This window comes from Aricia agestis, chromosome 20, assembly GCF_905147365.1.
Source record: "Aricia agestis chromosome 20, ilAriAges1.1, whole genome shotgun sequence".
Classification (NCBI taxonomy): Eukaryota; Metazoa; Arthropoda; class Insecta; order Lepidoptera; family Lycaenidae; genus Aricia; species Aricia agestis.
Genome location: NC_056425.1, coordinates 14,295,047 through 14,319,222, shown reverse-complemented (window position 1 = coordinate 14,319,222; position 24,176 = coordinate 14,295,047). Strand labels below are relative to the sequence as shown.

Here is a 24,176-nt window from a genome sequence, read left to right as displayed (position 1 = left end):
TAATTTACAAACTCACCTCCGATAAAAATCTATTTCATCGAAATATAAGTATTAACTAGGATAATTATACATTTTATTTGAATAAATTGTTAGTAAATCTATATTAAAACTTCTTTAACCGAACAATTTTGTTTCTTAATATTTATTTCCAAAGATATTTAAAAAAAACATGAAAAATAGAGAAGATCCGCCAGAGTTGGTACAGTTTTATGCTAAGCTAAAATGAATCTTATTGCGATGCGTATACGCTTTTGGTCTTTGGTTGTGTGCAAGGTTATCGTTTTTGATTGAGATTAATCCCCGCCTTAAGTAAACATTTTATCATTTGTTACAGTTTGAAATTATTGAATTTAATTAAACAATGAAAAAGATTATATTGGAATGTTTTAAACGATAATATAGGCAATCATGAAACATTGTGTATAGAAATGTAAGAATGAGAAGACCTGAAATTGTTTTTCTCTCTCTGTCTTTTGTAGAATCCTACTGACCTTGACAAACATCACAAGCTATAATAACACACATTTATAAGTACAATAAGGTGATTAGTTATTGTACATTGCCAATAATATGATAGTGTAGCCCGTACAATACACATAATTAGTACAAGTTACAACTACATAGATTACGTAACAAAACGAATTTGTGAACGGCTGGGGTAAGGAAGACAATAAATCTTTAATAATAATTACACGGACCTAAATCTAATAAAACAGATATTTGTTATTTGGTTCACATTAAAAGTATTATAATTTATAAGATTCGAATGCAGCTAGGATACGACCTTTTGGAGTTGCGTTATGTAAGGCTTCCTACAGAGCAACGGCACGTGTCGGCGGCCGACGGCCTTCGACGGCACGTGTAGGCGGCAATCAACGGCACCACGACCTTTCCTAAAACTATCATGTTTCCAGAACACTTTGTTGTAAGATTACAATAACATTACCGTACTCACTTTTTAAATATAATTTTACTAAAAAACAGTAAAAAATGCAAAACATTATTAAATCCGCTGTGAAATATCAACTTTTTTAAGCTTGACGTTAAAGTAATATTGCTTATCTGTCAAACGGTGTCGCTTAGGCCGGTATAAATAGTCAGTCAGTCTCAAGACACGGTTCAGGCTCTGTGATTGGTTGGCTGTCAAATTTTGGACAATCATAGAGGCGAACCGCGTCTTGAGACCGAGATGCATCTTAAGTACTGACTATTTATACCGGCCTTAGAAGAGGTGGTGGTAGGCCCCCAGTTGTGATGTACCGCTTAAAGGTAAGCGTCCACAGGTTGGTATCGTACGCAACGGACGTCTCGCATCAAATGGATAATTTTTTCACAGTACGTCCGCTGAATCGGCAGCGTAAGGATTACCGACTAGCCTAGTAAATGAATGCTCAAAAGGGGGGTGTGGACTGTGGATGGAAAAGTCGAAAGCAGAAATTTTTACTTAGGAACTTTGTTTGGACTAATTTGAAGATAAACATACTGGCTAGCTAGATAGTGGACGTACTGTAAAAAATATCCGTTGAAGCGAGACGTCCATTGCGTACGATACCGACCTGTGGACACTTACCTTTACGCGGTACATGTGATGTACCGCAAGCGTGATAAACTGTCAATGGCTGCCGTTGACTGCCGCTGACGCGTGCCGCCGACACTTCTACGTCACTCGTTTGTTCGAAAGCGTTGCTGCTATCGGTCGCTAACGTCATATTATGCTACTCCATTCCAAAAGATATCCCAGCAACATTTTAATTTGACAAGTGTATAAAGAAGCACACATACGCGTTTGTGCAAGTTACTTACTAAAACAATACACCAATTAAGCAGCCCTACATCAAAATATAAAGTCAGAGGGTAAGATCGGGGACATTCTCCGCATGCCATGACCGGGGTCTATACAGGGTGACCATTGTGGCAGTGTCTAAACACACTAGGCCGAAAATACGCAGCCGAAGTTCGGCATGATTACGCGTGAAATGTATTTTAAATGACTGATGAGTGATGACACACCATGCCGAAATTACGGCGCGTTATATTGTATGCATAGCGCATTGCAGGCGTAATCATGCCGAGCTTCGGCCGCGTATTTTCAGCCTAGTGAGTTTAGACACTTAAAATTAAATTAAATATTATTAAATAAGTACTGAACTTTTATGCTTGTGTTTACTTAAAAATAATTTCCTTGAATTATTATGGTCACCATGACGTATTGAGCCCGAGGCCACCTACTAACTATTATTTATTTAATTTAAAAATTAGAGACGCTGCCGCGCTCTCAGATGTAAAATTAACATCTTTTGTTATTAATATCTAGTCTAGTTTGAAACGGTGGATACAAAATATTGAATTTGTTACAAATGTAAAAAATACAAGACATACGACGAACTATTGCATTTTACTTGTCGGTTCTGGAACATGCTGTCATTACAGTCACACGGGCCCTATCATCCTGGTCACCGCTGTAACCTCACACTAAACAAATACTGATTTTATGAACTCCAGTGCTTTTCAACCTTTTTAAAGTTACGACCCCCCCCCTCTGCTTTTTTTATCATGTATGCTCATTTTCATTAAATTTCTCCTATCTAAATATATTTTAATATATTTAATATTTTTTTTACTGAAATAGTGACCTCTAGCGCCCCCCAGGGGGTTACGAGTCGCGACCCACAGGCTGAAAAACACTGATGTACTGCTGTAACCGATGTACTCACGGGGCGAAAGTGCCTTCTCCAGGCCTCGTTCGCGACGACCGGAGCCACTAGCATAATACTTACTCACACTTAGAACACTATCTCTCGTGACATCAAATCTCTATTGATCAATATCTAAGCCTACGTTGTGCGCGCAGCTCACGATTCCTATATATAAATATATAAACATTTGCGTAAATAGATTTGGATATAATTTATCGTATTCGATAAACCGAGCGTCGGGGATATGTTCCACTAACAAATAAAATATGGCAATAACCCTGTGCTGTTACTCCGGGACCGGTTTAGCGTCCGCGAGCGGACTGATATAACACGTTACAAAATATTCAATACAAAAACTATAAGTTGTACAAAGCCATGATTACGTTCATTCTACGCGGACAGTGACTAGCGAGTGCGGGACGCGAGGACGCGGCCGCGTGACGTCACACGACACGTCCGCGGTGACGTCACGGCCACGCGGGACTCGGGAGCCGGGCAGGCGAACTAACACCAACAGCTACTGAATAGAGATTTAACATCATCGGCTCACAGACGACATCACAACAGCGAGCGCGCGAGGCCGACCGCCTGCCGCCGCGCGCCGCCCGCCGCCGCACGCCGCCGGCGGGCGCGCACGCAAACGATACCTCATCACATGTACTTCGAGACATGTATACTTTCGCTTATATAATAAGTGAAAATGTTTTAAAAAAGTAGCTTTCGTCTACACTGTCTAGCGACGTATTGCTTCGGAATAACTGCTACGATACTCGACAGTCGAGGGGGGGGACTCATGTTCCGCCGCATCTACGCGCCGCATCAGGCGGGGACGCGGGCGAGCGCCGTGGCACCACAACACAGTATCGGTTCGAGTCCGTCGGCTCCCGGCACGAGCACACCGCGACACGCGGGCGAGGATCTCGCCTCGCGGGAACGACATCAATTTGCTAATTACATAACTACTATGTACAAACCGAACACCTCCTATAAAATATATAAAACATCAAAAACGCGGCGGACGCGAGCGCGGGACGTTCGGGGACTAGCGGGCGGCGCTCGCGTCGCTCGGTTCGCGGAGAGTTCACGCGTCGCGCTCCGCCTCCGCCTTGCGGGCGTGGCCGTTGGCGCGGGGCGGGTCGGGGGGCGGCGCGGGGGGCGGGGCGGCGCCGTTGCAGTCTCGCAGCAGCGCCAGCGTGCGCTCCCGCAGCCGCAGCAGCTCCTCCTGCACGCGCTCTGTGATGGCGCGCCGCGTCTCCTCCTCCGACGCGTTGACGCTCCGCAGCCTGCAACGAGAGCGGATGAGTCAGCGGTGACTGCTCGAGCACCATACAAACCCGGTTTAATAAAACGTAAATAATATGATAGAGATCAAAACGCACTCACTTGTCGAGCAGCGGACTGAGCGCGATGGGCTCGCCGACGTGGAGCGCGATGTGGTTGCGCAGGCGCAGGCGGTAGGGCTCGACGTTGGGCAGCACGCGGTCCATGCCCTCGTGCCAGACGGGCAGCACGAGCGGGGCGGGGCCGCGCGCCGCCGCGTCCGCCACCAGCCGCCCCACGCCCCACTTGAAGCGGATGTGCTCCTTGTCCACGTTGACGCGGCCCTCGGGGAAGATGTGCACCCACTCGCCGAGCCGCAGCCGCTCCACGCAGAAGTCCATGGCGGGCTGGTAGACGCCGGCGCCGCGCACCACGGGCACGCACTTGCCCAGAGCGAAGAACGCCGAGTGCACCGCGTTCGTGAAGCAGATGTCGTGCGCCGCCAGCGCCCAGCGCATGCGCGCGCGCCGCACCAGCGTGCCCGCGTCCAGCACGCCTGCAACAGTACACCCGTTCAGTTAACAAAGTCCTTGTGGCACTAGAATGACGTTGTCACGGTGAGTGATAAATGATAACTGATGAATGTCTTCGCTCAGTGTTCATTGATCATCAAGTCTTTCAGTTCAAACTTCACTGACTGACGATTCCAGGTAAAGAAATCGTTTGAGAGAAAATTTCATGGAGTGACCGCTACAGCACGTCTTCAGAGTTCAGATGCAGGGTATCAGCGAATGTTATCATGATTACTAGACGTTTCTCTATACAATGGGACGGGAGGCGGCCGACCACCGATACCGGCCTGATAAAACTCGGAGGAAGAGATATACGTGGGAGAGCCATGCTTCGGCACGAATGGGCCGGCTCGACCGGAGAAATACCACGTTCTCACAGAAAACCGGCGTGAAACAGCGCTTGCGCTGTGTTTCGCCGAGTGAGTGAGTTTACCGGAGGCCCGATCCCCTATTCCCTTCCCTACCCTCCCCTATTCCCTTCCCTACCCTACCCTCCCCTATTACCCTATTCCCTCTAAAAAGGCCGGCAACGCACCTGCAGCTCTTCTGATGCTGTGAGTGTCCATGGGCGACGGAAGTTGCTTTCCATCAGGTGACCCGTTTGCTCGTTTGCCCCCTTATTTAATAAAATAATAAAAAAAAAAGATAAGGCGGTCGGTTCGCGTGCGACGTCGCAGGCCGCGCGCAGTACGTTTTGTACACAAATATCTTAATCTGTCGATATCTCTGTATCTGAAACAAATACGCTACGATCTACTTGTCGACGTGGGGCGCAAAAAATGTGGGTCTATTGTATGCTAATTATTTTTTTTCATAAATACGTAATCATGACCAATTAATATCATAAATTATATCCATTAATGTTGAGGTAAGTTTGAGTCATTTTAAAATAATATAATTACCTACGTAGCAGGAATTTGGCGTGTCCTACAGACCGTTTCGAGGTTATTTTACACGTGCATTTTGTTATGATTTACGTAATTCAGTACTTAGTTTATTGTTTTTAAAATACTAAATTATTGTAACTTAACTATTTTTGACTAAATTAGATGGTAGTTTTAATATTTAAATCTGGCCACACTGACAACGTGCAATCCCAAGGCTACGTTCGCTTCACTTGGTGTGGGGGTTGACGGGTAAAAATTGTGTATAAATACCCCAAGAGCGCAGTATGATGCGAATTTTGACGGAAGAACAATTGTAAGAGGAATCTCTGCCCGAAAGTGTACCACTGTATAATATTGTAGAATAAATGTATTTGAAAGTCATCATGCAGTTTCTTATCAATTTGTATAGGAGAGATTCTAAGTTCCTACTTTTAGCAGTGACGGATTAAAACTACTTGATGCCCTAAGCAATCCATGCCTGTGTACCCCCACCCCCCTTATCCGCATGTAAACTAGAATCGGCCTTTAAGCTTTCACCACCTAAAAACAGGTTACAGGTTTTTTGGAAACGTGAGACGTGATGCCCTAAGGACGAATGTTTTTTGTCCTTCTGGGGCACCCTCAGTTGGTCAGACGTGAGAGTGAGACGTGATGCCCTAAGGACGGATGTTTTTCATCTTTCTTCAGACGTGATGCCCTAGGCAATTGCTTAATTTGATTAAGGGTCAATCCGTCACATACTTTTAGTCTTAGCTCGTCCTCGCGTAATTCACAGCCGTGTTACTTATGTTATTACGGACGATAATTACGTATCATTAAACCAAGGCTATGTTCGTTAACGTCGACTATTCAATATCCTACTAATATTATAAAGGCGAAAGTTTGTTTGGATGTATAGATGTATGGATGTGTGGATGTATGGATGTTTGTTACTCTTTCACGCAAAAACTACTGTACGGATTTTGATGACACTTTACAATAATATAGCTTATACATCAGAATAACACATAGGCTACAATTTTAACCGACTTTCAAAATGGGGGAGGTGTTATGTTCGTTTTCTTATGTTCAACGATTACTTCGCCGTTTGTTAACCGATTTTCAATTTTTCTTTTGGTATATAGGATGTCATCCCAATTTGGTATTATATTCACAAAAGTGGTGATCTGATGTAGGATCCATAAGTAATCGAGGGAACTCCTCAAAATTTATAGGAAAACATGTGGTGACTTCGGTTTCGTGAAAAGTATTCTAAGCATATGCTACCAACAAGTAAGATTTTGCACCGAGGTATACCTGGTATACCATGGTTCGGAAGGTGCTGAGAGAACTCCTGATTCTTTATAGATACAAGTTTGGAGTTTCAGCGTTGTTTTAAGAACGGAAAGCATATGCTACTATGCAAATTACATTCATCATCATCATCATCACTACCATATTATACCATGCACCGTCCCATGATTATGAGCCTGTTATTGGTACTTTTCATAGTCTTTTAGATCGAGACTCGAGTTTGTCAAGCGATAATTTAAAAAAATCTTTACTTAAAATATTATAAACCTGAAGAGTATGTTTGCTTGAACGCGCTCATCTCAGGAACTACAAATCCGATTTAAAAACTTATTTCTAATTTCAGTGTTACATAGCTCATTTATCGAGTAAGGCTATATATTATCACGCTACGACTAATACGACCGAAGACACTCAGGAAAATGTGGGAAAAACGGGGCAAATATTAGAAAGGGTTTATCTCACGAACTACTGGAGCAATTTTTATGACAATATTTGGCATACATATATAGAGTAGACCACGTGAAGCTATTTTTCATGGGAAAATGTACGGTTTCTGTAAAATTCCTAATTCTAAGGGGGGGGGGGGGGGGGGGGGCAGCTGCCCCCCGTGGATCATGTTGACGTCCCTACTAACTACTAAGTATATTATCTAGTACTTTTATCTATAAAAATTAAAAATTAAGAAAACGAATTTTTGCCATTTGTTTGCAATACAATATTTTTAGAACTAATTTTTTTTTCTTTATAAACACCTAGCTTATGAAAAATCTAATTTGCCCCCCCTGGCCCAGAACCTGGGTACGCCCATGGGAATAGCGTTTTGTTCTTGAGTAGGTAACCATGAATACGTAAATAATGTTTGACGTGTAGGGACACCGAAGTCGTAACGCATACAGTACGATAGCGAGCGAACTGCACACGGACGGAGCCTACATCGATGTGGATCGCCACCCTGACTAGTAACTCGCGCAATACGAGAGTGTCAAAAACTACATTTCCACGAGTTGCCTGCACATTCCACGGGTACGCGATTGGAGCACCATAGCGATATCTTCGTGCGCATGAGACTAAGCTCGCCGTACAAATTTCTATGCGCTAAGCGGACGGACTGTATTGTGTATTTAGTACAATTTAAGTAAGTAATATCTGACGGCGTTTCCCCAATCGTCAGTCGCGATTTACGATGAGTCGTCACCGCTATCGCGATAATAATATATAATCGCATGATTACACGGAATACTCATCGGTTTTCTTTGTCTGAGGGAAATTTTTTTTGTAGCGGTCTGCGGTCAATAGCCTTACTAGCGTAACGACGACCGAAAGCTCCAGCCTCAATGTCACATGGACCATTTAGTTTTAGAATTTGCATTATAGCTTCAAGCCTTAAGACATTAAGTAGCGGGGCCAAACGACTTAGCTGGACAGTTTTTCTGGCTACGAAGGTGGTGGAGTTATCAGTTGGTAAAACGCTGAGCAGTCAACTCCGGGGAGTCCAACATAACTCTATGTATTTCGTAGTACCCATTTAAATACATATCCCGTTGTAAGCCTTGGAAATTCCTGGTACACGGCGCAAACGTCCAGCGAAGTGAAGTGGTTTTGTGGATACTCATAACATCAAGTCGTTCTACTTGTGGACAATTTGGTCGTAAATTGATGAACGCGACACGACGTTACATCATGAGCGTCGTGCGGCACGCGGCACGCCTCCGGACTGTCGTATACCTTGATTGATGCACGACCTCAAACGACCATGCTTCATGCTTGATAAGATAATACATATTTTCAAAGAGCAGCTATAAGTAACCCGACAAGGAAATTGGAAGGAAGAGAAGAGAATTCGTGGGAGAGCCATGAAGGGTTCCGCAGCAGGAGTAAGGTTTATTTCTGTGATATTAAAAGGTATATTTATACTAAGGAGAGCCATGATTTGGCACGAATGGGCCGGCTCGAACGGAGAAATACCACGTTCTCACAGAAAACCGGCGTGAAACAGCGCTTGCGCTGTGTTTCGCCGAGTGAGTGAGTTTACCGGAGGCCCAATTCCCTACCACCCTCGAAATGCCGCAGTTGAAAAACAATTTGTTACCCCAGGAGGGTACCAACTGCGTTGGAGAATCCCTCTCTGGACGTCCATGCTCAGGAACTCCTGGAACTGAACGTGGACGTCCAGGCTGCCCCTCGTATTCTGGGGAGGGCAAAACTGCGCTCCAATCTGCTCGGGGCAAGAGCAAACACACAAAGGCACCCCCCTCGATATTAAACATGGACTTTTGTAATATCAGGGGATTACACTCCATCCTTAATACCGTCCATTACCACCTTGAGACGGCAAAGCCGGCTTTGCTCTTTTTAACCGAGACGCAGATATCATCTCCGAGTGACACATCATACCTTTCCCACCCAGGGTATTACCTCGAGCACTCCTTTCTACCCAAAGCTGGAGTGTGTGTATATCAGAGATGATATCAGCTCTCGCCGCCTCAGCAATCTTGAGGTCATGGACCTATCAAACTTATGGCTCCGCATAGATTGCGACGACCACCCTCGCGTCTATGCGTGCCTATATAGGTCCCATAGTGGTGACCCGGAGACGGACCGACTCTTGGAGCACCTGCAAGCTGTTTCAGATTTTGTGCAGCAGCAGATCCCATCCGCAGAGATCATAATACTTGGCGACTTTAATGCCCACCACGCCGACTGGCTCAATTCCAGTAAAACTGATCATGCGGGGAGATCTGTCTGCAACTTTGCCCTTGCGAACGACTTGACACAACTGGTTACTACGCCTACGCGAATCCCAGATGTGGATGGTCAGAATCCTTCCTTGTTGGACCTCCTACTGACTTCAAATCCTGACGGCTACCAAATATCCGTAACCGCACCACTTGGTTCATCGGATCATTGCCTTGTTAGGAGTATACCGTCCTAATACCGTCGTGTGTGGCACTACAAGTCAGCAGACTGGGATGGGATGCGGTCGTTTTTTGCATCCTATCCTTGGGGGCATGTGTGCTTCTCGCCGGATGATCCCGACAACACTGCCAACTCTGTTGCCGATGTGGTGATGCAGGGGATGGAACTTTTCATTCCGACTTCTGTAGTGCCAACTGGCGGCAGATTTCGTCCCTGGTTTGGTTCATCCCCCAAAAAAGCTTCTCGCCGGAAGCAGGAGGCTTACCAGTCCTTGGCCAACGCAGTGTCTGCTCGGGATTGAAATACCAGCACATATAAAAAGGAGTACAACCTTGCCTCTAGGTCCCTCAAGAAAGAGATTACTCGGGCAAAGCAACAGCACGTCAATAGAATTGGCAAGAGACTTGAGTGCCTCCCCTCGGGAACCCGTGCATTCTGGCCTCTGACCAAAGCTATTGAAGGAAATTTCTGCAAGCCAACCCTACCATCCCTACACGTAGGAAATGGATCGTTGGCCCAGGACGCAAAGGACAAAGTCGATCTTCTGGGCAAGCTCTTTGCGTCAAACTCGACCCTGGATGACGGGGGGCAGAAACCGCCGACCATACCGCGATGCACGAGCATCATGTCGGATATTCGGTTTCATCAGCGCTCAGTGCGAAAAGCCCTCTGTTCCCTTGATATCCAAAAGTCGAGTGGAATCCATTATCAATAGCCAGCTTCTTCGATACTTGGACGGCCAGGGATTGCTAAGCGACAAAAATACGGGTTCCGTAAGGGTCGCTCGGCTGGTGATCTTTAGGCATACTTGACTCACCGTTGGGCTCAGGCAATTGAGTCGAAGGGAGAGGCATTGGCTGTTAGTTTGGACATTGCGAAGGCCTTTGATCGGGTTTGGCATAAAGCGCTGCTATCAAAGCTTCCATCATACGGGCTGCCCGAGAAATTATGTAAGTGGGTCACTAGTTTCTTAGCAGACAGAAGCATAAAGGTCGTAGTTGACGGCGAATGCTCGGAAACTCAGTCTGTTAATGCTGGTGTCACTCAGGGCTGTGTGCTTACGCCTACTCTATTCATACTGCATATCAATGACATATTACAAACCAACGGCATTCATTGCTATGCGGATGATAGTACAGGTGATGCTGTATATACCGGCTCCCCTAGTATTTCTCGGCAAAATGTCACTGAGAGTCGAAACGAACTTGTGTCTAAGGTTGAGAATTCATTGGAGAAGGTCTCTGAATGGGGTAGACGTAACTTAGTCCAATTCAACCCCACCAAGATACAAGTCTGCCCGTTAACCACTAAAAAGTCACCAATGGTCGTTTATCCTCGTTTCGAGGGCACATCTTTAACCATCTCCCCTAGCATTGAGATACTTGGCGTCAACATATCGAGCGAAGTCCAGTTCCGATATTATCTTGAGGGTAAGGCCAAATTAGCCTCGAAGAAGCTTGGTGTTCTTAACAGAGCGAGACAGTACTTCAGTCCGGACCAACGCCTACAACTCTACAAGGCGCAGGTTCGGCCTCATATGGAATATTGTTCTCATCTCTGGGCAGGGGCGTCAAAATGGTATTTTGACGCCCCTGCTCCCTCTGGATCGTATCCAACGAAGGGCTGCTCGAATTGTTGACTGCCATAGTGTTTCAAACAGCTTGGACCCCCTGGAATTACGCCGAGATGTAGCTTCACTCTGCATCCTCTATCGGTTGTATCACGGGGAGTGCTCTGAGGAATTGTTCGGAATCATACCACCTGCAACTTTTCGCTATCGTCCCACGCGAAAAACATACCATCCTCATCACCTTGATGAGTGGCAGTATTCCAAAGTGCGTTTTTCGCGTAACTTTCTGCCGCGCACTGTAAAACTCTGGAATGAACTGTCACCAGCAGTATTTCCGGACCGATACGACCTGCAAACCTTCAAGAAAAGAGCGTATTCCCTCTTAAAAGGCCGGCAACGCACCTCCAGCTCTTCTGATGTTGCGAGTGTCCATGGGCGACGGTAGTTGCTTACCATCAGGTGACCCGTTTGCTCGTTTGCCCCCTTATTTAATAAAAAAAAAAACCGGACCAACCCGCAAAACGCGAACAATCGACATCAACAACGCTCTACTATTTTAGGGTTTCGTGACATCGATACCACGTGTCTATGACGATTACGCAGCGTCATGCAAGTGACGGGGTCAATGCGAAGGCCGCGACACAGCTGATAGTATCTGGAGCGGACCTTTGACCACGGCGCGGGCGGTGCATTACCCGCGCGTCACGAGGCGATTATCAGAGGTGTAAGGGGTATTTACGGTGCTTCCATTTAACCGAATGGCCGGTCAGCATTCCAAAAGTAAAGTAAAATGTACGCGAGTACATTTGGTGGAAGTTTGGTTAGAAGGCCGGCCGTGTTTGTATTTCATTAAGTTGGTTGCCCTCTATCCGGCAGTTCCGTCAATGCTACGAGAGCCTCGCTGGTCGCCACTCAGGGACTAGTTGATGTTCTCACTTGCAGCTCGCTGAGTATTTACAGGGCATTTATTATCCCGAATAACGGAACGTACGTACCGACTAGACCCCCGCAAATGTTGTCCGAAGCTGTTAACACTCGCACATTCATACATTTACTGACACGATTTCTACAGAGGCGATGATGGCCAGGGAGTGGCACAGTGATGTGGCGATACCCACAATTCACCTAACATTCCTATATCGCGCTATCGAAGTTTTCTGAGCGCGTCAGTATATATACGACAGCTGACATGTATCATGTGGCCTGGGCTCCGGCCTGACCGGGCATAACACCTCGCTCGGTCGGAAGATCTTCCTTTGGGGCCACTACGCTTATTCCCACAAGTACAATTCTCTACCGATTCCGAGTTAAATAAAAATATATACAGACGAACATAGAACATGCTTATTAGGTGACTTAAGGCGCTGTGGTTGTTGCAACTACGTAAAATGGGTTTTTTAAAACACGTTTTTAGTACTTAAAGGAAATGTCATTATCTAAATATAAAATAAGTACCGTTTTAAAATTGAGAAAATTTCCTATACACAACGTATATCAGTACACAGTTTGAAAAATTCTGCTCGATAGAAAAAAATCTCAAAGATGACTGTTATAACGCTGTTTTTCATAATTAAATCATTTTATGGCTAAATTACACACTTTCTAGAAAAAACAAAAAATGTAGTAGGTATATGTGTCGTAACCTAAGGTAAACGATTTGATATATTTGATTTGTGTAATACTAAAAACAAAAGGTTTTTACTTCTATTTTCTATTATCAAGGCACGCGGCGAGCGCGTAACAGCCACTGTACAAGGCGCGCTGATATGAATGTTATTTTAATGTCCTTAACGTCGATATTCGTACTGACAGACATCGACCTGCTTATTTTAGGGACTACAGCGGGGCTAAAATGGTCACATTTAGCAATTCCTCTTAATCAATTCAGCAAATGAATTGTCAAAACTGTCAAACTGACAAATGTCAAATCCGTACAAAAATACAGAAATGAATTGCCAGCAGAGCTGCATTTTGCGATTTTAGAACAATAAATCATATTATGATTCATATCATGATTCTTCAAAGCGATCATTTTAGCCCCGCTGGGCCTTAAGAGGAGTCCACACCGCCCTTTTTTCCATACAAACGTTGTCCCCTGTTTCGTCCCTGGATAATGCTAGTAGAGTTATAATTTTTTTCCTGAATATTTACGGCCACTAATGCAATGTCCCTATGTTTTCTTTTTTTCATCATTTAATTATTAAATAAATATCTTATTAACGTTCAAAAACCCAAAAAAAAGGCTACATTTTTCCGTTGTGTTCAAACATCCAGAAAACAGATTTGGCTAGATTATACAAAAAATAAATAAAACATAGGAACATAGTTCAAGCCTTTCTTTAATCTTTAATGAAAAAAGTACTTAAATCGGTTAAGTTTTGGAAAAGGAATCAGGGGACAGCGAATCGTTCATTTTCTGCAGTTGTCTCTATCGCGTTCTGCGGTATAGGCTTGAGGTAAGGGAGACAGCTATAGATATTACATGTACTTTTTTTTCATTTCTCTAGCCCCTGGTGTATCCTCTTAAGTTGTAACATAATCCATACTAATATTATAAATGCGAAAGTATCTCTGTCTGTCTGTCTGTCTTGCTTTTACGCCAAAACTACCGAACCGATTGTAATGAAATTTTGTATACAGATAGTCTAAAGCCTGAGAAAGGACATAGGCTACTTTTTTACTGGAAAAAGGGGTTGTAAGGATCGTACATTTGTTCAAAAAATTCATAATAGATGGCGCCGTGCGTCTTCTACATCGCGCATAAGAGGTGGTATCATCTTACATTAAGTCTCGATTTTTTTCGATTGTTATATCTATTCTACGGTATCAAATAACTCAGTACTTTATCTGTGCAGGCAGTGACGTAACCTTAAGACCAAATTTCACCAACGACTGTTAAAGTTAATGCTCGAATTAGTATCACGTTAGCTGTTTCGTTTTTCATATGAATGAAAGAGAAGACAGGACATTTTAACAAGCTGTTAACACTAACAGACATTGGTGAAATTGGGGCTAACCCTATCAATGATAAATAGTTTATGGGTAAAGTTGTGTAATTGGGGGGCTAAATAAGGTTTAAAATTTGGCATAAAATATAAAGTTTAATATAAAAAATGAAGTACTTATTGTGTGCACACTGCACAGCTGTATTGATTTAAGGGGTACCAGGGTTTTTTTTATAAAAGCTTTTGACACCAATGTTGTTGACATCACGCGCTATAAACTGAAGTCCACGCGGACGAAGTCGCGGGCAACAGCTAGTATTTCATATTTTATGTAGAGGGTAGCATTTTCTAGTTTTAAACCTACGAATAATAAAAACTAAGGAAACGTAACTCTCATACTTCAATCGTTTTGAATTTGAAGTTCTTTTCGTACACTAAAATAATTTATAATATTATGGCAATAGGTACGAAACACTACATTCAAATTGACAAAATAAAGCCGTTGACAATAATAGTCACTTCTATAATTACTTACACAAAATTCTTGCATGTATTCGGGTCTCTTTTTGTTGCATAAAGTAAGTATGCATGTATTCGGGTCACATTTTGTACAATCTGAACAAATTTTTTGACACAAGTTTACTCTTCCTTAGTTTTTATTATTCGTAGTTTTAAACACACTTAATAATTGAATATTTAGCCCTATTACTCTACTTTTTACACGCTTTAACCGACTTTCTCCTTTTTGGAAGTCGGTTAAAAAGTTGACATAAGGGCTAAATATAAGTGTGTTTAAAACTAGAAAATGCTACCTACCTGCTACCTAATGAAATATTATGTAACTTAAGTGACCTACTAAGCATATTATAGGTACTGCATGTACTAGTAAAAGTGCTGTTTGTGCTAATTTGTATGTTTAGACTTTAGACAAGTTAAAAGTAAAGTACAAAATGTAAATTGTATGTTGTCGTTGATGTTATTTATATCAATAGTACTTTTATGTTTAAGACCATCTGGAGCCAGTAGTTAAAATTATAATTACCTGTAAATGAACAGCAGCTATTATCAACTTATCTAAGTAATAGTTTTGTTTGCTACTCATTTCTATTGTTAACAAGTGCTAAACTCGATAAACTGTAATAAAGTTTGGTGGTTTTGTATAAACGATAAAATTTTATACGTGGGAGAGCCATGCTTCGGCGCGAATGGGCCGGCTCGACCGGATAAATACCACGTTCTCACAGTAAACCAGCGTGATACAGCGCTTGCGTTGTGTTTCGCCGAGTGAGTGAGTTATATTATCCTCCCCTATTCCCTTCCCTTCCCATCCCTACCCTCCCCTATTATTCTATTCCCTCTTAAAAGGCCGGCAACGCACCTGCAGCTCTTCTGATACTGCGAGTGTCCATGGGCGACGGAAGTTGCTTTTCATCAGGTGACCCGTTTGCCCCTTCTTTCATATAAAAAAAAGTATAAATTAAATGAACAATTTTATTAATATGAAAAAAATACGTTGCCTATTCTTTATGATCTTATTCTTTTGGGTCCTCGCGCTCTTTCCTCTCTGCGAGTTGCGACATCGTTATTCGTTACTTATGTAGATGCTTAAGGTTGCCCGTCTGTTATCTATTCACACTTAAACGGCAAAACCGATTACGATAGTGTTATTGTTCTGGAAAATGTACGATTCCCAGCCCTGGATTTATAAATGAGTAGGTCCGTATAGGCCGCGGCCCTGACTGAAATGTTTTAGTTGATAGATCTTATAATTGTATACGAAAGTTTAAGATCATCATTAATGAAGCTGTAAGTGGCGGCGCGGAACTGGCGGCAGTGGCGCTGCAGGTTCGGGTAACACGCAGACGCGGCAGGTATCAGGTATGGTAATATCGCGTTTCGTCAACCGCGCCAACCTGTTTGGTAGTGGAGCACTAGGACTCGCACCGGGCCGCTTGCGTCAGCCTAGCTCGGACCTACCACACTGCATGTACTGCATGTACTAGCTGTGAATGGATGATGATAATCTAGGAATTAGAATATTACATCGTACAATTAATTTATACATTAATAGTTGGCCTTTACTACTCCCTACTTAAGATTAATGTGACTCTACTCGTGAACATTAACATGCAAGCTGCCTTAATTTGCCGGGTTGAATACACAACCATAATCCCCATACTGTACTACTGTCATTTTAGAGACACCTGCTTTACACTCACATTATCCTGACAATGTCATCAAAACTCAAAGATATTTATCTAATAGCAGGTGGTGGAAACTTAAATTAACCCTGGTATAATATAATATTGATAGAGCTGACATGCCTGGCATTCGCTCCAACACCATGTGATCAAAGCGCCAAAACATCCTTATCGATCTATAAAGGCATTGTTTCATGTTTGTTACCTACAGTCGGACGAGGCACTACATAATAATATTATACACGCACCAATTCGTGCCACGCAGCACGGTTTGCTGTAACTCTACTTATCGATGATTTTATTATTGATGGCACAATTCTATTAGAAAGTGCGTTAGATATAGATTTACAATATGTATGTATATTGCACATGAAACGATTATTTCATTTAAATTAATACTTGGCAAGTTCAGATGACAATAATTATTATTCTTAACCTATGTATTTGACGTATTTTTTTAAAAACTAACTACCAAAAATGTATACTACATAGCGGGTAGCCTGTTACTTGTTGTAAAAGCAAATCTATTAAAACCTCGCTTATAAAAATTAGACCAGTAGTTTAGGCGCTACGATGAAACAAAGTGCGTGCGTGCGAGTGTGCATGTGAGCGTGCGTGCGTGTGCGGAGTGGTATTGTGTCATGTGACTATGTGTCCTACTAATGTGTGGTAAACAGTGGTGGTACTGACCCCACAGGCCGGGGTCGTCGAAGCAGGAGTGGTGGTTGGAGACGGTGAGGAGCGGCACGCCGCGCGGCCGCCGCACCGCGCGCACCAGCGCCTCGCGGTTGTACACTGTCGTCTTGTTCAGGAGCTCTGCAATACATACACACACAACACTGTTATTTCCCGACGACATCATAATCTTCGAGCCTATTATAAGTACTAGCAGAGAAGTTGATTCCTAGGCAGATGGAGGACCTAAGTAATTTGGTTGCGTTACGTCAAACCCGTCCAACTGATCACAGCTAACATTGAATAGACATAATCCGACTAAATGACGTAGGTCCGTCAACTAACTATAAATTAACTTCCTCGATGGTACAAAAGTCTGTAGGTTTGTTACCTCTTGAGTCTTTTGATAATTATTAGGCTGTAGCGATATTGATTTTTCTCAGAAATGACTAAAGCTAAGAAATTAAATTTCATTGTCAGTATTCATCATGTCTTTGTCTTTGAATTACCCATAGCGTAACACGTTTGGTCAACTTTTATAACACTGAATCATTTAAAAAGACCTATGTAAAAAAAGGGATTCCTATTTTGCCAACAGAGGAGACTGGAGAGTGATTTATGCTTCCAAAACTCGTACATAGATTGGTTCCAGCATACACTTTAATTTGCCCATAGCTTATATGAAATCGTCAACTTAAACGGCTGAAGCGATTTTGAATGAAGTTAGTTTCAGTTTCTTTCTTACTACTACCACCTCATACTTATATGTCTCTTTTATTTGAGCCATGTAGTCAAAATTGTGACTTGTGAGATGTGAATTGTGGGACGTTTATTACTTCATTAGGAAGTGTCTCGTTTCACAGTTTTGACTATAATATAATATCATACAGAAATGGAACATATTACATAATATTGTTTGAAGATTTAAGTATTCGATCGCCAGGATTCGAACGCGCTCTTATTATATACCACGCCATCCTATTCCCAGAAGGACCATAATATAAAAATTATCTTCTAAAATAAAATATACGATCGTATAAAGTTACTGTAAGGACATCTGCAATAATTTAATGTACTTAATTATTAAAATTACTGTCTTCATTAGGATATTCATATCGTTAAATAAAATTAACTACGGTTACATATAAAATAATTTTATATTCGTTTTAGTACTATATTTTTTGTACACTATAGTGTACAAAAAATAGAGTACTAAAATAATATATTAACATTTAAACACTAATTTTAGTTTTAAAATATTTTTAGTAATTTCTAAGCATGGGATAGTGTTACTGTATTTTTATGCTGCGAGGCCTGTAATATGAGCAGTTGTTAATTAAATTTTTGTATACTGCATGAAACTGCATTTGAAATATTTATAGCTGAGCTTGCAGGTTAATCAGAAGCAATTTAGAGGTTACGATACGTGTACGACTGATATCGGACAGGGACTATTCATTGTATAGGGTATTATATTGTCAGTGATTTGTATGCGATTTAAAATATCATTAGTGTAATTTCTATTGTCGGTGATGTTTTGTATCGAGTGATCTGAAACTGCAGATTGTAGAGATTTCAGCCACTAACGAGCATATCCCTTATGTATTATGATTATGGGTTTCCGACCACACGGTTTTCATATTACTGCCAATTTCAGCCTCCTTAAAACAATCGACTGCAAGAATCGAACATTCAAGGTGTCAAAACACGACACAGCGGGGATTTCGATGGCTTCTTGACTTTTGCGCGAATCCTAGAATACGCTAGAAACTCTATGATATATTTCCAAATATTCGTCTCGTTCGCGTGATGTTACGAGGTTCGTTAATTCAGTGTAATATAATATTAACGAATTCCTCACGCCGCGCCGCCATTCCCCAACGATCCGACCTATTTCCCTCCCAATTTCCATTATGTTACGTCGGAATGAACCGGAGTTGCCGCAGTGTCTATTGCCGGCTCTTGATATAGGCGAACGCGTTGGCCAACGCGTCTGCAGACGCGTTGGTCCAATGTGTAGAACGGGCGTTCGCGCGTTGGCCGTAGGTATTTAGACGTTGGCCGACGCATCTGCGAGCTTGCCGCGCGCGTCGGAAATGCCGGCAAAAGATCAAAGGACATTTGTCGCAAGCTTCGCGCTCCATCCACACATAGGCCGCGCGATCAGTTCGCCCGGAGCGGCGATGAAGAGTGCACGTTTCCTTCTTGTGGCGAATTAACATCTAACTTGACGAAATGGCGAACAATATGAGTATCGAGAAAACATTTAAATTTATTGGGCCCTATGGGTCTATACAGACGGACCGCATTTCAACTGCAATCCAACCGCAAATTGCAGTTGAAGTGCAGTTTGAACGCAGTTGACACGACTGCAATAGAACTGCAAACCGAACGCGCAGTCGGATTGCAGTTGACTGCAGTCGTGTGAACTTCATACCGACTGCATCCAAAATGCACTATCCCACCCACCCGCACGCTCCACTCTCCCGCGCATGGAATCAGTAGCAGTGCAGTTTGGATGCAGTCGGTATGCGGTTCACACGACTGCACGCCAACTGCAACTGAACTGCAATCCTACTGCGCATTTGGTTTGCAGTTTTATTGCAGTCATGTCAACTGCATTCAAACTGCACTTGAACTGCAATTTGCGGTTGGATTGCAGTTGAAATGCGGTCCGTCTGTATAGACCCTATCAGAGTAAAAACTGCCTGTGGAACCAAAAATCGTATCAAAAGTTGCAAAAAAAAAAATAAGGTTATTGGACATTCTATTTTCCTCACGATGTTTTTAGGGTTCCGTACCCAACGGGTAAAAACGGGACCCTATTACTAAGACTTCAACGTCTGTCTGCATTTCTGTCTGTCCGTCTGTCTGTCTGTCCATCTGTCTGTCCGTCTGTCTGTCTCCAGGCTGTATCTCAAGAACCGCTATACTTAGCTAGATTTCTGAAATTTTCGCAGATAATGTACCTATATCTGTTGTCGCTATAACAACAAAATATACTAAGAACAAAATAAATTAAATATTTAATAAATAATAAATATATATTATTAATTATTAATCATGATAATTATAATAAGTAATAAGTAGATAATAATTTTTATATATAATAAATAATAAGTAATAAAAAAATTAAATTATTTTAATATTAGGTATAAAATATGTAAAAGTGAGTTTATTTCTTTGTTTGTTACGTTTTCTCGCCTTTTACTTATTTAATTCGAGAATACCCTTTTAAAACTTTTTCTTGTCCACATTTACAAAGTAATTATAAGCTGTGAATAAATATACAGCTGCAGCTGTTAGCGACTCAACATCCATTTTGAATCCGTCCGCACATTGGCGCGATCCAAAGCATACTGAACGACCTTCCTATGTGTGGATTACTCACAAACGCCGTTGCAAGCGCACTGCCAACGCGTCTGCAGACGCGTTGGCCAACGCGTTCGCCTATATCAAGAGCCGGCATATCGATGCTACATTTCCGAGACAAGGGGCCTCCTCCGTCCATCGTAAACTCAATGAAATCTTACTCGAAATCGGTACTAAATCTGCAAAATAGAAAAATAAGTAGCTACGTAAGATCAGAAGTTACTACGACTGCTGGCTGTACCCCGACCCCCGAAGGAGCGGTGCCGGCGGCTCGACCCGCACACACGTCGGCAGCGGCTGAATTGAATACAATAACTGATTCAGATAGCCATAACACATTTCGTTTACAGTCCAAACTATTACATTACAGTTCCGAAGATAGAGACCTAAGGAGAGCCGAATTCAGCCGCTGTAAGTCTGTGCGGGGGGAGCCCCGGTGTGTCTCTCACCGCGTCGCGCCGCGCCCGCGCCGCCGCCGCCCCGCGCCCCGCCCCGCTCCCCGCCCGCGTCCACCACGCGGCCTACGAACACAACTCCTTACCATTTAAACAGTCAGCGTATAATATGAAAGAAGCCAAGCAGCAGCGGCCTACGTGAGGATGTGCTCGCTATGTGGATGACCGAGCCGACGGCGGTCAGGTGGCAATGGCCTACATTGTGTACTGCTGTTGTGTCTTACTGATAAGGATATTAAATAATACGAATGCTCTTTAGGAAGTATGAAACGAGATGTCTGATTACACTAGTAATTTAAAATGAATAACTAAAAAATTGTTGTTTAATTAAATATATTTTTTTTCTATTTTGATATAAAATTATTTTCCTGCTTATTTAAAGATATAATTAAAGTTATATATTCTAGAAGCACAGTGTAAAAAAACAACTCCAACAAATATGACATTGAAGTGTTATTAATAAGCACTGTCCTCGGTTCTTTTTAAATATTGTTTAACTCGCTCAATAGTTGTATAAAAAGGTAGCAATTGTTAATGATTGTTTTTTAATAATTGTGAATATTTTTCCAGTTGAATGATGAAATCTGATTTTGTGATATGCAGCCTTAATATATTTTTTATAAAATGTAAAATTTTCATAACCATAAAATTGTAATTAACGTGAATGCAAACATGCTACTTGCAATTTTATGCATCATGTTACATTTTACTACTTAATGCTTTGACACAAAACCGTAAAATTGTGGATATACATGCATCAAGCTATTTATTGTAGTACCCATGCCATGTCTAAAGTTTTCTTGTTTTATTTTTAGGTACAGGCTAAACCTAAATTTCGATGCCACTGGAGAAGAGTAGCACTAGACAGAACTGAGTGGAAAAGGCTGGAGGAGGCCTTTGCCGAGAGGCACACTGACCTTCAAGACATCCTATAGTTTGAAGGCAGAATAAGAGGCTATCATCATCATCAAACCTAAATTTAATTTCTGTATCTACTTTGAAAAGTTTTGATATATAAAATAAAAATTGTTTTAACTGTACATGATTCTGAAGTTTGAGGAAATATTGTCATTGTGTAGATCTCGATTTTACATTATATAAAAGGTAAATTATTAGCAGTACTAAAACATAATATGACTCAGAAAGGAATCCTTTGTGTTATGATTAAAAAAATACTACTTCTACAATAAGAATCTAGCTACTGCAGTGCTCTGAAGTTTGTCTACCAGAAATATTATTTTGTTTCAAAATTCAAAAGACATTAAGTGAGGGTTAATTTTGATAACTACATAGTAAGTTAATATTTTAAAAGGAAATTTACATTAAATTTAATCTTATGCACATTGTTTTAAAATTTAAGATCCAATTGAATGATTTGGCACTTAATTTTTATAATGCAAACCGAACAAAACAAACAGCATACTACAAAATAATGCAACAAGTGCATAATTATTACCTATTGATACAACAAGCTGATGTATTATGAATATAAACGATATGCATCGTAAGCAGCTAGTTCGCGTTTCGCTGAAGCAGCCCAGCGATCGCGTCACGAGTCACTAGACTTCCATCATGTATATTCATACCGACGACCTGGCCGCCGACCCCGAGGGTGGCGACTAGCGAGGACTCACCTACGATGATCTTACTGAACAGCCCCACCACGGCCACCGTGATGGAGCTGGCGCAGTTCCACAGGCGCCCGGGGTTCCGGAGGCGAGGAATGATCCACCCGATGTCGTAGCCCATAGTGAAACCAGCACGGATACTCACGTAACGACATTAAAAATTCATTATTATATTTTGATTTGTACGTTTTAATTATGATTCATAAAATACGTATAAAAGTTCATACACTCTTATTATGTGCGATCCGATAGTGTAAAATAAAATAAAAATTGTGATTTCGACTCGGTGATTGCTAATAACTAATTCGCTAGTGACATTGGCAGTTGTGTCAGTCAGTGTTGCCAACTTTTTTTTTACTAACCCACCAAATTCAGCAGCGTAAACCACCATACCTCTAAAACCTAAATCACCTAAATGGCCTCTCAAACCACCAGAATTCCACTAAATAACGTAAAGACAACAACAACCTATCTGAATATAATTTGAAAATAATACAACAGCAACGTCATTATTATTATGAAATAATTATTTTTGTTACTACAAAAAGGAAAACATTAGTTACTTATGTACCTATGTATAAGTAGGTACTTAACTATAAAGTAAAGATGAACGTCTTTAGAGGAATCATTGTCATTTACTTGTTCAGTTTGTGAAGAATAAATTTCATTAGTTCTACTTTTTGTAATACGGTATTTGGTATTATGTTGTTATTACATCATTTGCATTCGCGTGCTAACCTTGCACGAAAGAAAGGCAATCAAACTTCATCCGGTTTCTCTGTTAAGTCTTGACAACATTCATCATGCTAAATAATCGCTCTATATCAGCGTTGGAATGCGGCAAAACGAATAAAGATAATAATAATATCATTAAGTTTCCAGTGTGCGTCTTCAAGGGTTAGAAACATAATTAAAAAACCAGTGGCTTAACGTCGAAGCTACCACTAACTTAAATAATATAATCCACTAAGAAATCCACTAGCCACTAAAACCAAATTTTTCCCGCGTAAAGGTACGTCTAAACCACCAGATCTAGTGGAAATTCCACTAAGTTGGCAACACTGGTGTCAGTTGACATTGACTTGACTCACTGATGACAGCATGTGACAGTGACAATAACTTTTTTTATATATTGCAAAAGATTTTGCAAAGAACTTATTTGTAGGAAGCTAAAAAAATCGAGACCGATCTAAAGGCAAAGGGAAGGGACACAGTGTGGGCTGTGAGTGTGACTTGTGAGTTGTGACGGGTGACCTGCTGTGGAGTCACGTGAGTCCGGTGAGTCACGACTCATGACTCATGACTATGAGTTACGATACTTTACCTTCCATAGAACTGTCGTTTTACGCGGCTTCGCTAATACGATTTTATATAATAGATCATTATTCATACAGTTCGACAAGGCTTTATATGTATGAACGTTGCGAGAAAAGGAACTAAACGCTTATATCATACAAAAACGTCATTTTTGACTTTTGTCATGTGTTTGACAGTTCTTTTTTACCAGCAGCGCTCCCGTCAATGTCACCCACGTTCATATAAACCATAGACTTATAAAATACTGTCGTATTTAAGCTTAAAGCACTTATTCGTCAACGCACTCTGACATTGGCGATTCACCAAGGAGCCATATTTTAAAAGAAGAAGAAGAAGCTTAAAGCCTTGTCGAGCTGTAGAGAATATTTGGCCGTGACATGTCACGTCAC

The 24,176-nt window shown here is 41.8% G+C and overlaps 1 protein-coding gene across 1 annotated transcript; it reads right to left on the bottom strand.

Annotated features, from left to right (window-relative positions):
* Positions 1–3,019: 3,019 nt before the first annotated feature.
* Positions 3,020–22,759, bottom strand: LOC121737039 (tafazzin). Its single transcript, XM_042128566.1, has 4 exons — positions 22,477–22,759; positions 17,031–17,156; positions 4,080–4,512; positions 3,020–3,979 (listed from the first exon to the last, which is right to left on the bottom strand). The coding sequence occupies exons 1-4, from the start codon at positions 22,589–22,591 to the stop codon at positions 3,778–3,780; spliced, it is 876 nt and encodes a 291-aa protein (XP_041984500.1). The 5' UTR covers positions 22,592–22,759; the 3' UTR covers positions 3,020–3,777.
* Positions 22,760–24,176: the final 1,417 nt, after the last annotated feature.

What these genes read in the sequence shown, in the direction of transcription:
- LOC121737039 (XM_042128566.1), bottom strand. Translation starts at nt 22,591, where the DNA reads ATGGGCTACGACATCGGGTGGATCATTCCTCGCCTCCGGAACCCCGGG. An exon ending in CGACGACCCCGGCCTGTGGG is followed by an intron (nt 4,513 to 17,030) that starts GTCAGTACCACC and finishes GTACTGTTGCAG; the next exon opens with GCGTGCTGGACGCGGGCACG. An exon ending in CTCAGTCCGCTGCTCGACAA is followed by an intron (nt 3,980 to 4,079) that starts GTGAGTGCGTTT and finishes CTCTCGTTGCAG; the next exon opens with GCTGCGGAGCGTCAACGCGT.